Source organism: Pleurodeles waltl, chromosome 6 (genome assembly GCF_031143425.1).
Source record: "Pleurodeles waltl isolate 20211129_DDA chromosome 6, aPleWal1.hap1.20221129, whole genome shotgun sequence".
Taxonomy (NCBI): Eukaryota; Metazoa; Chordata; class Amphibia; order Caudata; family Salamandridae; genus Pleurodeles; species Pleurodeles waltl.
This window is the reverse complement of record NC_090445.1, coordinates 1,460,837,463-1,460,852,319: the sequence shown is the minus strand read 5'-3', so window position 1 is coordinate 1,460,852,319 and position 14,857 is coordinate 1,460,837,463. Positions and strand designations below refer to the sequence as shown.

The 14,857-nt window shown below is 41.5% G+C and overlaps 1 protein-coding gene across 36 annotated transcripts in view; it reads right to left on the bottom strand.

The window, feature by feature from the left end:
• Positions 1–14,857, bottom strand: part of ANK3 (ankyrin 3) — a 1,678,649-nt gene that overhangs the window by 11,090 nt on the left and 1,652,702 nt on the right. For all 36 annotated transcript variants that reach the window (XM_069240922.1, XM_069240928.1, XM_069240923.1 and 33 more), the window contains one exon: positions 6,731–6,813. In XM_069240922.1, coding sequence (XP_069097023.1) covers positions 6,748–6,813 — 66 coding nt within the window. In that variant the 3' untranslated portion in view covers positions 6,731–6,747. The remainder of the gene's footprint in view (positions 1–6,730; positions 6,814–14,857) is intronic.

The following is a 14,857-nucleotide window of genomic DNA, read 5'->3' as shown; positions in this document are numbered from 1 at the left end:
CGAAATTGCAGTGGTAAAGTGTAGTGCTCATACAAAAGGACAGGACTATGTTTCCCTGGGAAATGCATATGCGGATCAAGTCGCAAGATTTTGTACCTTGAACTGTATATTGCTCAGGGATGAATGGAATTTGATAAGTGAACCAGAGCTCGAACCAGCTGAAGCATTTGCCTTGAAGGTCGTGGATACAATGGATTAACTAAAAGCATTACAGAATAGCGTCAGGGAGGATGAAAGAGCTTCCTGGATTAAGTCACAATGTACAAGGAGACAAGATGAGTTATGGGTTTCAAATGAAGGAAAATTTGTTTTACCAAATAGTCTCTTATCGCAGCTAGCGCGGTTCTATCATGGGCAGGCTCACCTAGGGAGAGATGCCATGATAAGATTGTTCAAAACTGATTGGTTTAACCCCAGATTCCGTCAAGTTGCAGAAGCAGTTTGCCATCGTTGTGTCATTTGTCAGCAGATGAACCCAGGAAAGGGAACGGTTGTGAACGTGAGCCACATTGGCAGGGCGGGTGGCCCGTTCAGCAGAATGCAGATGGACTTTATTGATATGCCTGTGCATGGAGGTCTGAAGTATGTGTTGGTGATTGTGTGCATTTTTAGTCACTGGATTGAAGCATACCCCACACGTAGAAATGACAGCCTTACAGTTGCAAAACTATTGTTGAGGGAGTTGATACCACGTTTCGGATTCCCGATCTCTTTAGAATCAGATAGAGGAAGTCACTTCAATAACGAGGTGATAAAGTTACTTTGCGCAGCGCTGAACATTGAGCAAAAACTGCATTGTAGCTATCGCCCTGAAGCCTCAGGACTGGTGGAACAAATGAATGGTACACTGAAATCAAGAATGGCGAGAATATGTGCATCGACAAATTTGAAATGGCCTGACGCATTGCCTTTGGTGTTAATGTCAATGAGAAACACCCCTGACAGAAAGACTGGATTGTCCCCGCACGAAATTCTCATGGGCAGGGCCATGAGACTTCCTGCAGTTCCCGCAAACGCGCTTTTGAATATTACAGATGATATGGTGTTAGACTACTGCAAAGGTCTGGCTGACGTGGTTCGCTCTTTCTCTCACCAGGTGGAAGCAACCACTTTGTCACCAATCCAAGGTCCAGGACACACACTGAAAGCAGGTGACTGGGTCGTGATAAAGAAGCACGTGAGAAAGTCGTGTCTGGAACCCCGTTGGAAAGGCCCTTTCCAAGTGATCCTGACGACCACTACCGCTGTGAAGTGTGCGGGAGTTCCCAACTGGATTCACGCCAGTCATACAAAGAAAGTGTTGTGTCCCACAGATGAGGAAGTTGAAGCGCTGAAACTGCCAGTACCTGATAACAAAGTGCCGAGCGCTGAGACAGAGCAAAACAGAACTAGAAGCGAACAGGCAGAAATAGAGGAGAGAGAAATATTCTCTGAGGACGAAACAACCGATTCACTTGGGGAAGACCAAGGAGAAACCTCAGACAGCGACGAAGCAGCTGAAGGTAACAAAGAGCCTGAAGCAGCTGAAAGTGACAAAGAGCCTGAAGAAAGTAACGGTGACAAAGGGCTCGAAAGAGGTGAAGAAGCAGGAGAGCCTGATCAGAGGAGGGCTTTCCCAGAAGCAGACGGTACAGAAAAAGAAAAGGAAAACCTGATTGACTCCCCAGAAGGAGGGGACAAGGCAGAACAGAACGAAACTGTTCAAACTTCTTCAGAAGAGATCGCAGGTCCATCAAGTGGACACAGTGCAAAGAGAAGACCAAGTATATCACCAGTAAAACTAAGAACTAGAGAAACGTTGAACGACAGTGAAGGGCCAAGAGTGAAAGAGAAAAGAAAGGAAGTGTCTGTCGTGGTACCAACATCGAGTGAAGGAAAAGACTTGGCCAAAGAGGAAAGTACCAGTGAGGCAGAATCAAAGAGAGATGCAAAATTGAAAAGGAAAAGGATACCAAACAGGAGATATTCCGGTCCAGAATGGGCATATGTAGTCAATGACGATTGGACCGACGAATTTGTATCTCTTAGCCTCGAGTTTTATGGACACTATTGACTGAAAAAAAAAAACCTGATAAATGACATTGCTTGCTATAATCTAACGTGATACAACCAGCTGAGACATTGCTAAACTGGATGAGACATTTGCTAACTTGATAAGACTTTGATAACCTGATTGACTCTTAAACCCGATTTGAGACAACGTTGCTAACTGATAAAAGACTGAGTTATTGCCGAATTGAGACAAATGCTGCTAACCGATAAGTGACTGGGCTCCTGAAGAAAACTGTGTGAACATTGCGCTCGTTCAGCTTTGTAACTAATTGCTAAATCGTTTCTTTATAAGTGCTTCTAGCTCTCTGATTCTATACAGATCATGACTAAGTACGCTACACAAAACAGTAGAGTGAAATATTGTAAATATGCGTGTATAGGCTTGATAACTGCATGTGTACTAATAATAATGGCAATAGTGCTTGCAACGCGTGGTAAGGGTGAGAATGAGAAAATTGATGCTTCTACTTCTGCTCCTGTTACTGTCACTGAACTAACCGCATTGAAAAGACTAGAATTAGATGAGAGACACTTGCATGATAAGAAGGAACTTTCGTATAATGTTTTCTATCGCCTACTAACAGAATATGTTGAGACTATGGATGCGAAAGATTGTTATGTGTGTACACAGATACCGACATCGGTAACGGAAGGGGTGACTTATCACCACATGCCTCTTACATATGGGATTACATGTAGTTTAGTAACTTCTAGATTTTATGGTCAAACTAACATACAGTATTTTATTCAAATTATGATGTTACCTTTGCATATGTTCCTATAATAACGCAACTAAGCCACATTGCTAAAGATTGGGATGCTAAAATAATGAGGGAATTTTTCGAGCCAATGCAACCTTTTGAAACAGCTCACGCTCATAGGGAAAACCTTACCTGCTCGCTCTCTGCAGTAGAAATAAGCTTTTTAGATCGCACAGATGATAGAAGGGCACAAATGAATGCAAAATTAGAAAAGGAGCTAAGTAAGAGGACTTCAGTAGATAATTATGCTTTTGCCGCAATAAAAACACAAGGAAAAATAGCTTTAGACGCTTGGCATGTAGGGAAATTTTGTATATATCGTGGTGAATCTTATTATGATAACATTTTCGTGGGAGCGAGTGAATGTAAACATACGTTTATCTTTAAGGCCAAATGGACATTCATGCTGAACGGACTTGACCCTGTCATACCTGGTGTATATTACATTTGTGGGCATAATGCCTATTATCGTCTTCCAAAAGGATGGTGGGGGAGATGTTATTTGGGTATAGTGTTCCCAAAGGTTTATCAACTGGATGACCTATCAGTGATTCCAAAGATGCCTGGATCTCATCGTATCCAGAAAAGAGAGACCGCAGCTGCTGTGGTAGGAGATATATTTGGAGCCATGATTCCTTCATTGGGAGTTGTGTTGAATTCCATCAAAATAAGAAAGTTGTCTACTATAGTGGATAACATGTTGACAAAGTTTTCAGGTGCTATAATCCTGATGGATGCTGAACTTGCAGCAGAAAGAGCTATGACTCTTCAAAACAGGCTTGCCCTAGACATTCTTTTAGCAAAGGATGGCGGCGTTTGCAAAATGCTTGGTGCGCGTCACTGTTGCACGTATATACCAGACAACAGTGTGAAGATTAAAACAATGCTTGCAAATCTAACAAAAGAGAGTGCAGACTTGAAGGAATTGAAAGAACCAGGAGTTTGGGAGAAGGTTGGAAAGGGAGTTGCTTCAGTGGGAAATTGGCTTGGTGGCATTTGGAATGGAATATTACTAAAAATAATACAGGGAATACTAATAGTACTAATTTGCATCTTTGGGATTTGGGGAATAAAGAGGGGAATATTAATGATCATGGCAAGAATTAAGAGAAGGAAGGAAGAGAAAATAATGAAAAGAATGGCAGAAGAATACAAGGCAAGAACAAGGGGAACTAAAAGGCAAAGAGAACTGACAGAATTTTAATGGAATAAAATTTGTGGGAATGGTTTTGTGTGATGACAAATAGTCATCAGAGGAGGGATTGATGACGCAGAAACGAAGGTTTTACATTTATTAGCGCATAAACGTAGTGCCGCAATAATCAAGTGTGACTTTAACCGAACTAATAAAGATTGTACGGGGACAAATGTGCCCTCAGAGTAGTTCGCCAACATTTATAAGCGTGTTTTATATAACGTGATGTATTAGAATTGTACTAATCTGACATAACCGTAAACGTGTGCCATGATTTGCTTGTTTGAAATGTTTTAACTTAGCATAACTTTAGTGGAGGCTTCGGCCTAGTTGCCTTGTCTCACGGTTTAGATGCTCATGTTTTTCTAATGTGCTAATAAAACGTGTATTCTTGCTTGAAGCTGTACTTTTCCAGTGAGATCGGTTCGCATGCTTATCTTTAAGGTTTCGTGCCAGCCTGGCATCTTCTTCTTTGCTCCAAGGTCAATCTACAGGTGCAGACAATGGAAGCTCTGAAAGTGAGTTAATTGGTAAAATATGTTGCAACTTACGTTCCCGACTCCAAGGATAATGTATGCCTAGGTAGAAGCTTGTGAATTGTTGTTTTTGATTGGACAATTTGAAGCCAACCTATGAACCCTCCAATGGAAGACCCTACTGGATTTGAACTGTTGTTTATTTAAACCTGGTGCACAAGAAGAAAGCAGCCATTACCCGCCATTTGCAGGACATTGCGGCCATTACCCATTGCACCCATTGAGGACATTATTGCCCATTGCAGCCATTATGGCCCATCTTGCCGACCTCGTCATTTTGCCATCTTCTACGATGCCATTTGATGTTCGACGCCATTTTGAATGAGACTTTGATGCTTTCTCTAATCGAGAGAAAGAGACTTTAAGTAATTCTCGCCCTAGAGACTTTAACTTTGATTTGCCCCTTTGCATAAAGTAGTAGTTTTGTCCTTTTATCTTGCCGCTGTGAGGCAATTGCCCCGTCCACCCTGCCCCCTTTGCCCCCGTCCCATGCTGATCGAAACCGGTACCTGTGAGACGAAGACTTCCTTGAATGCTGATTGAATTTGGTAAATATGAAAGGAAAATGTACAATTGCATTGTGTTTCTTTTTAGGTAACCAACTGCTGATTTTTTATAAGAGCCCTAGTTAGGAGTTTTCCAAATCAATGTTGCTAAATTGTTTTTTTGCATGAAGTCCCACATGCAGATGCTAATTTGATGTTAGATGAGGATTCATTTGTTGCACGATGCAATTTGAGACCTTGTTGTGCTGACTAATGTATGCAATTAGCCCATTACAGATTAAAGTTTTAGTGGTTTGCGTTGCTATTATCAAATGCATTGTTATTCAAATGCTGCATAGATTGCATCTTTTTCGCCGTTATGGACAGCTATTAATGTTCATTTACATATATCATTTGGTGTTGAGACACATTTATATCGTGCTAGCTTTGTTAATATAGGGAAATAAATTCATTAACTTTGAATGAACTGGTGTGGTTATTCATGGCCGAAAGGTCATGGTTCGCCGAAATGTTTTCTGGATTAATTGTGAAGTGTTATGTTGATCAGGGCATTGCTTATGTTCGTTATTGATTATTGATTTGATTAAATTGACTAATCTCAGGTGAAGAGAGCCCCACTTGGTCAAAAGATTCATCGACCCAAGAGCGTCCAAATACAGGTAATTTATTAGGACGGAACGCTCTATCAAAGCAAATGTTTATAATAAAAATTAACATTTCTGAAACTGACACCATCAAAGTCAAGCTTCAAATTTAATTCTAATATATCTACTTACTAACGATTTTTTAGTAATTTGGCATTTATGCATACTGTCCGGCCCAGGTTTCCCTTTTCCTTACTCAGCCACAGTTTTTGTCTGCCTTTTCCTCAAGTTTGCGCTATCATTTCTACTTTTACTTCTCACATCTGTTTCTCGGGTATGCTCTTTCTGCTTATCTAGACGGACTTCCTTCCAATTCTCAACCACTCATACCTACTACTAGGTTGATAGTACTAAGCATGCCATATCCATGCGTACATATTTATTTATAGAAAATAACATATCTAAATACAGCCTTTTCGGATGGAACATTCAGTCTGGATCCCTCACCATTTTAAAGATCACGGCAGTAAGTTTGAACTTATCCAGTTGAAGAAAAAGCCAAAGGAGGCAATATTTAGATATGTGCAAGGCTCCACCAAAAACTTACATGTGCAGAGCCTCCTATGCACAAGTATAGGCAAAGCCTACATTTTGTAGAACGTTTTGTAGTACAAAGTGCAGTCTGAAAACCAGGCCTATCATTTCTTTGTGGTACAGCAGTCACATGAAAGGCATGCTTGTAATTTTGTACGAGAAAACTGAAACAATGCTACAAACATTGATGCTTTTCTGGATCCAGCAAGTGAGACCCAAACTATGAATTCTGCGCACTTTGTCATTGAGGAGTACCTAAATGGCGGCGAAAGAGTAAACCAGGAAGCCTGGCGCACAATTTATATTTACAGCAAGCAATGTATATTCCAGATTTATAAACATGAAAGAAACAACTGCTGGCAGTCGAAGGTGCTTTACAGTTATTTTACTTTATCCATGTATTTCACAAGAATGTTTACAGGTAGCTCTATACACCTTCGAAGAATACAAATGTATGTTTTCTTAAGAAAAAGGGAATTGTATCAATGACTGAAGGGCTCACCTCTAAATGGGTCACTGTTATGAATAACTTTTCTTCTCAACATGCCGAATTTCTTTCTTTGTCTTCAGCTTGTACCCTTCTCCCTGTTATGAAAGAAATACTTAATTAATACACCAAATGACACAACAAACACGGATGCAGGGGCACCGCCAAATAGCAACAGTGCATTGTAATGGAACACCACAAAAAGGCGCTGTCTCTATGACAGTGGAGCTATGAAACGTTGGATGGCATCCTAAGTAATGTAGTTAGAGAGTTGCAAAATAAATATTCTTTCCACAAAACAAACGGTTAGTACAAAGAAAAATGAAAAACAGCATTGTTAGTTAAAGCAAAGCCAATAACTATTGACATAGACTGTCACAACACCTTGGTGAAACTGAAATATACGAAGTGGTAAAATACTACAGATTTTCATGTACGAAGAGTTTAAATTAAGGAGTTGGAACGCACTCCAGAATTTGCTGTGAATTAAGAATTGTAATGAACTATCTCATGAAGTCGGAACATCCCATTTGGGATGCCATCTTAAGTCCTTGTTAGGTTCCTGATTCCCTGTATTATCTGAAATATGTTGCATTTTCTCCTCAATCTGCATCCCTCACAAAAGGAACCAAGAACCATCTTCAGAAAACTGAGGAACTGGTCTGACCACATAATAGGCTCTCACTGGAAAGCTGAAGAATGCAAAAAGTATCAATAACATTCATTCCATTACATGATGTCACAGCCATTTTGAAAGTGTTAAAAACACATTTTCTCACGTTAAAATTTGCAGTCAAGCACTGGGAAAGCTGATTGTGGCACCTGCTCAACATTAGCAAAGTAAGACTGATTGGCTTTGTCAGTGCTTATTTTTTCATATGCACCGCATCCAAGAATTCCCCCTTCTAATGTACCAGATAGAAACTTGAGTCTTAGTAAATGCAAGTAAGTGGGCATGCAGAAAGAAAGAGGGAAGTATACATTTTTCCAAGAGTACTCTAAGTACCTATTCTAATTCTTTCTTTTTTGTTGTTGTTCCCTAGTTACGGTTTCTTTCAACTTTCCCACTTCATCCAGATGCCTCTTCTATTACCTTTGTTTTGTATACACCCCCATTTGTATCATCGTGTTTCCTGTATTACATTGAAAGGTAAGAAGACCTGTGGGGAATAGGGGTGCACCTCACTGATGTTCCTAAGAGATACACAATCAGCATGCAATTTAAACATAGAACACTCCGAAATATTCACACTCTCAAAACCTGACACCATCTTTGCCTTATCAAAGCCAACACATTTGAAGATAATCACTTCCTGCCCTCAACAAGCATGAAAAGTCTCACCGGCACAAACTGTGCAGCCTAATCAAAGCGTATTTCACTTAGGAAATATCCAGTCACTAAATCCAGAAATACAGGGAAGCACTAATAAAAAAACAATTTCGACTCAGGTGACCTAACCGACTACTGGCCATTCACCCATCTACATTTCTTGAGAAACAACACTGAGAAAATAGTTTTTGTAAAGTAACTAATTAAATAGTCATCAACAATGCCCTTCTCTTCTACTACAACCAATGAAGCCTTAAACCGTGTTCCAGCACCAATTCATGAATATCCAAACAGTAGACAATGCCTTTCTCATAACACACAACAGGAACTGTTACCTTGTGATCTGCAGTCTAAAGCATTACAGACCATTCATTACACATTACTCAAAATCCGATTGTCACGCACTGTTTTAACTGACTCCTTACGAAGTGGTTCCTTGTAATCCTCTCCTCTCAGCAAGAACTGGTTTAGATGCAACCCTCATGATCTGAGCGACAGTCAGTGACTTGCCACCTATCCCTCTATTCCATCCTTTCATCAGCAGTGTTAAGGCTCAACGCAGAGGCTGGTGGCATCCCCCTTGGCCAAGCATAAAATCATGACTCAACTCAACACCAGTAAAAAATTAGCGCTCTTCATCATTGACACTGGCTTCTTCTTAAGAAGCACATTTTAAAGAGAGACAAAAACAACACAAAATCAACTCTTCCTTCTATGAAAATTGAACCCAGACTTCACCACATCAGACTACAGAACCAGCAGCAAAGTCTTTATTCTCTCTCTCTACTCGATGATGGCATTGATATACTTGTCTGAGTCGGGGATACTGACCTGGTACCCTAGATGAAACCACCCTTCATTGAATCAGACATCATTCAACTATTTATCCTCTGCCTCTCAGATGGTGCCAGAGGTCTACATGTTTGTGTTCCTGATACCTACCTGGTGTTCTTGATTCTGTTATCTGACTCACGAAAAACATCGAGAAATAGGACCACCACTCTATCCCTGAGGAAAATTCATTGGCTACCATATACAAGCTTGTACTATGGTCAAAACCTGCTGTCTCATTAGAAAGACCCACTTTAAAGACAGCAATAAACAACAGCCTATGTTGAAAAAGCCATCCTCTCATGAGATTGCCACTTTGGCAAACAAGTGCAAAAAAGACAAAGAAAAACTAGAAACAAGGCTTCCCACTTTATGCACCAAAGGTATGGAAAAACATCTCAACACAGATGAGATTTGTTCTCTTTAAAATGAAGCTGAAAAAACTCTCCTCCACCATCAATAAAGAACCATTAGCTTCTTCTGGCACCATTGGCCAAGTACAAGAGGACCCTCCCCACTTGTCCACTACCCTGAATCTTCACATCCATGCTATTAATGCGGCACTCCTTTGCTTGCAAACATGTTTGCAGTATGTAAAAGTCTACCTCAATGGTGTAGTGCATGTCCACAGTAATGCCTCCATTTCTAAGCAGTTAAGTCAAGCTTAACTAGACAAGGATTCAGATCCCAAAAATGTGGTGTAGGAAGGTAATAATTTAGTTGTAAGAAACAACTTTTTTTTTTCTCCTGGCACTCGGTTGGCAGTCCGTGTAATGTCAAACAGCTTTGAAGTAGCAAAGGCAAAGGAGAAAGGGGGCATTGTTGTCATAACTGTGGGAGAACACCTATTAATATACATACAAACCAAGCATCTTGAATTGAAGGGTACTTCCAGTCATAGACTGCCAGAGAAGTAAAATCTGCTTTCTCTTTTCATTAAAAAGAAGGTGGGAGTACAGATAAGGTTAATTCCACCTTTTAACATTGACACGTGTACCAGTCAAGACGAAAGCTACAAAAGGATTCCACAGGACACTGAAAATTGAGCTCTTCCTAAGAAAACCTTCGACTGCTTTTCTTGTAGGCAGAAGGCAAAAGAAATGCATATTATTCTCATTCTCATCAGGTTATCTAGGTAGAATAATAGTGTAAGCTAACAACTGTAAAATCTTTTACAAGCCCAACACTTCCACTACTGCACTTTATAAATTGCCAAAGTTAACAGCAGAAGTAGTGTAACTGTGTGTCCAAAAGTTAAGAAGAAAGTTATGTATTGTGAAAATCACATGTTAAAAGCAATGACCTTTTATAGGTGAACTGTTAGAACACAGTTAAAAGACTGTAGAGATGTAAAGCATTACATCGAACCTCACAAATTACTGTAGTAAGAAAGGATTTTATCTTGCTGCCCTCCTTTGTTTTCGCTCAGATAAATCCTGTAAGTAGAAATCTACACTTTGATAGTCCTCTTTGGTGGGGATGTATATTGTTTTGCAAACTGTAATTCTGTAAACATTTGTATATTTTCACATTAAGGTGTGATGGTTGCCTTGTGGAAAACCTTATGTGGAATACAGTAGATCTGTTTTAGGTACTGTGACAAGTCAACTGTAAGGACTACAGGCCCGATTTAATTGGCAAAAATTATATCACATGCCATAGGATTTATCTGTTTTAAATTAACCTTTTCTACAGTGCCAGTATGCCTGACTTATTTCTTGTGACAGTCATATGCTAAAGCCAGTGACGCTCTCAGGGTGGTTTATTATTACACTGTGATAAAGCCTGTATGCAGATATCTTGTTACACAGAATCTCATAAATTACTGTAGTTAGCAAGGATTTTGATATTGGTTAACCCCTTAGACAAAACCTTATTTTAGGAGATTTGTACTGTGTCAATATTTGATAGACGTTCTTAGGAGGGTCTGGATGTATAGCTGTCTGCCAGGCTATTGTTAAAAAAAAACCTAAAAAAAACCTCAACATTCATATATTCACATTCCGCTCTCCCTTTTTGACCTGATCACATGTGCACATCTGTCTAACAAAAAGTGTGCTTCAGTGCTTTGAGTGGTGGTCTAGTACCCAAGTCTTCCATGTATTTCCTTTAATAGGTGTATTTTCATTTCTCTCCTTTGCCTTATATTTGGAATGTCTTTCAGTTCCCCAGAAAGACCTACCAAGATGCAGTGCCCTACATACCATGCAACCACTACTTCTACATTGAGTGGCCATCTTGGATTAGTTAGGTTCACAGTAGATCACTGTTTTACCAGTTTGAGAGGGTTACAATGTCTAGAAGTGTAATATTGGCCGCTATGGATTAGTACAACAATAATAGACCACTGACTTTACCTTTTGAAAATGGCTTCCCAGTGCCATATTTACTGATCACCCATCATGGAATGGCATTTGGTATAGTGTTTCATTGTGTTTAGAGCCCCAGGGTGGCAACCTGTTTCTTCTAAACATTACAGCTAAGTTGGAACTTTAAAACAACAACACTCTATCTATAAACTCACTGTAATGTGGCTGTCTGCTGCAATGTTTAATTTAATTTTTATATTGCAAGCATATGCCTTCCAACGTTAGCTGGCAGCATGTATTCATTTTTGTACTTTTATTGTTTAAATTTATCTTGCGTGTACTTGTTCAGTTAGTGTGTCTGTTTTATAATGGATGCGTAAGTGGATGAAAGCAAGATTTAGTCTGTGGGTGTATGAATGGATGGATGGGTGCAGGATGAGTTACAGAGTGCATGTATGATGGATTATTGAGTACCTTAACTCATCTGTGACTGAAGAGTCACTTTCAGATACAAGCCAGACCTTCTAGCTTTGACAATGCTTTCTTTAAACAAACTTTATTAAGTTTCTTAGCACTGCTAACAACCCAGTCAATCCACCTTACATCACTTTGTTATTATGTGCATTGCACAAGAAGTGATATACCCACAGCAACCATCACCACAGGATTATAGCATCAGCCCTATGTGGCCTTTGAAGGATCATCGTGGCCCATTGTCATTCAACTCACTATACATTCCATCCCTATCCCCACCCTTACGCACCTCTACCCCCACTCACAATATATGGTTTGTAACTAGGTCCCAGGAGGAACTATCAACATCATGTTGATAGTTCTTTGGGAGGAGACAGATACCTGATCAGACTCCATGTCCCCCATCTCCCCCTCTCTCATCTCCGAGGAGGGGCTGAGCCTGCCCCGCTGGTCTCCATCACTGCCTCCACTGCTCTCTGCTGCTCGTATAGCACCCGAGATCATGTTGGCACTGTCTCGATGTACATTTTTGGTTTACATTTTGGTGAGCCATGCGTCGCTCTGTTACCAGCTATTGAGGGTTCTCCTTCTTGCTGTGGGAAAGTGGCAATTTCAGTCCCAGAGCTGCAAAAGAGGTAAAAAAAAAACAGTGTTGTTCCTTCATGTGACACTCTGAGATGAGCAGGGAAGAGCATTGCATGTTCTATTCCTTGTATCACTCAGATGCTTTTTGGTGTCTAGAAAGGAGGACCGCTGACGATGCACCTCTTTGGAGAAGTCAGAGAAGATCATGATCTTTTGGTTCTCCACAGTAATGTCTCCTCTCTGTGTGAACCGCTTCCCTTTGGAGTGTAGTACAGGTGTAGTATGATCTAGGGTCCTTTCCATGGCCGTGGCACGTTCAGTGAGCAATCTGTTGTAATCCCACAGAAGTCCTATATCTGATGTCACTTTGTCAATTATGAGTTCTAGTGCTTAGCGGTAGGCGACTATGACTTGTAATACGTGTCAAGCATGGTTTCCCCTTGTCTCTCAGGAGGATGTGCCACTCTCTTCTCCAATGTCATGACAACAGCATCAGCCGAGGTTAGGGCTCAAGAGGTACGAGGACCAGGGGCGTCTTTTTAATTCTATAGCTTGCCCTTGGTGGTTCTAGGCTTGGGGATCAGATTCCCAGGGCAGGTGCCCCCTGAGATGCCGAGAGTGTTGGGTTCAGTTTACTCCTGCTGTTAGTGACCAAGGGTCTGGTACTGGGTCCACGGTTTTCAGTTCACCCCAGTACAATGCTCTAAATGCCTGCGACTCCCACACACCACATCTAAGTCCCCTGTAGTGAAGGAAGTGGTGCGTCTGCACAGGCGAGCTTCACAGGACAATGTCCACCTCTATACAGCAATAAGCAAGGTGTCCAATTAGGTTAGTGATTTGTCTGCTTTCAGCGGAGTCCTCCCGTCCCCTGCCAGAGCACCTCCCATTCCCCTAAAGGTGCCCTCCTCATGTCCGAGGCCAGGTCAGCTGGTCCCCCCAGGGTGCAGGCCCTGCCAGAGGTAACCGCTCCTCTGCAAGCCAGGCTGCTTGTTATTATTTCCCCAGCCAGGTGGCTCCAGTAGTCCCCTCTGGGTCTGGGCAGCACCACAGGCATGCGGGTCCGTGGCCACAGCGCTCACTTTCACTTCCCTTTGCCAGCCCGAAGGCCACACAGGGTGGGGGGTGCCCCTCCAGAGTCTACAATGCACAGGGCCTCCCAGCAAGGCCCAAGACAAGGCCCGTCAGGTGAGTTCGTCTGGCCGTCTGCTCACCGGCATCCCCGGAGTTCAAATGTGTCACTCCTCATCGGTGTTAGTCCACTCTGTGCCGGTCGCCTCGTCACCGGGGGCCTACTGCGGCCCTTTCTGTTTGTGCCAACAGGCCACTCCTCCACCTCATCTGCTCAACGCAACCACAAGCATGCTTCAGGCCTCGGATGCAGCCATCCGGGTCTGGAGCTCGAGCGCCAGGCCCCACCATGTCACATCTGCTCAATTCTCTGGGCTCCTCCAGGGACCAGCCATAGGCTGGAGATGTCAGGCTGCACTCCTCCAGCCACAACACAAGATATGTAGAGCTGCAACTTTGCAGACAGCTCCATCTTTTCAGGGGGAGAATGCCCCAAGGGGGCCCTTAAACTCTCTCAAATAGGTCACCCCCCAGTCTCTGGGGCAGGTGTCGTTCACCTCCTGGCTAGTCAGTGCAGGATCACTGTGTGACGTTCCCTGATGGTGGAGTTCAGCTGGGAGTGCTGCAACACGCATCCTAAGCCATCAGCGTCAAGCCACACTCCCTTGACAATGGTTGTTTATGTGTAATGCTATATTATTTTAAGACATCATGGTGTTGTTTGTGTGCTACACTGTTGCATTATTTTTTGTGTTTCTAATTGTGCTGCTATGATGATGTGTTCTTTTTTTCAGATACTTCTTAGCTAATTATTCTGGTGATATTGTTTGTGCTATTGTGTTTTTGTGTATCATTCTTCCATTGAGTTGGTGTGTTGTACTGAGAATGGTCTGCTGTGCACTTTCTTGATAACTTTGTTGTGGTGTGCTCTGTAATCTTTCTGTGTGCTGCTGTTTTGCTTAGTGTTATGTTATTGTGTTGTGCTTTTTTGTTACTTTACATCAGACGTCTCCAACAAGTAGCTTGTGAGCTACAGGTAGCTTTCCAGCTACCTGTGAATAGCTCTCCCGTGTGTAGCCCAGCCTCCTAAATTAGAATCTTTGGTTCAAATAATATATGTATACCAAAATTGAAAAGAGTTTACTTGATATAAAAATGTGTTTATTTTCAGAATCCATAATTTCCAAAATCTATTTAAAGCTGATTTCTGAATGATAAATCATGCAGCCTTAGGAGACTTGGTAACAATATTATTATCTTGGTGCCAGTGAGTATTGCAGCTTTGGCTGTAATGTATTAACCTTGTAGAGGCATTCCAAATTGACTAAGCCTTTTTTTAAATTACTGCTGGCAATACTGCATTGAGGCAATCACGGCTGGTAATCTTGAAAAGGGTGGACGCTATTATAATCCTGTCTGATGTGTACAACATGAATATTATTAATAACTCTGGATGAGTTTCACTGAACATAAGTAGCTCTTGTTAGTGAAAAGGTTGGAGACCTTAGCTAGCTTCAGCAAATTGTACATTTTGAAACCCAA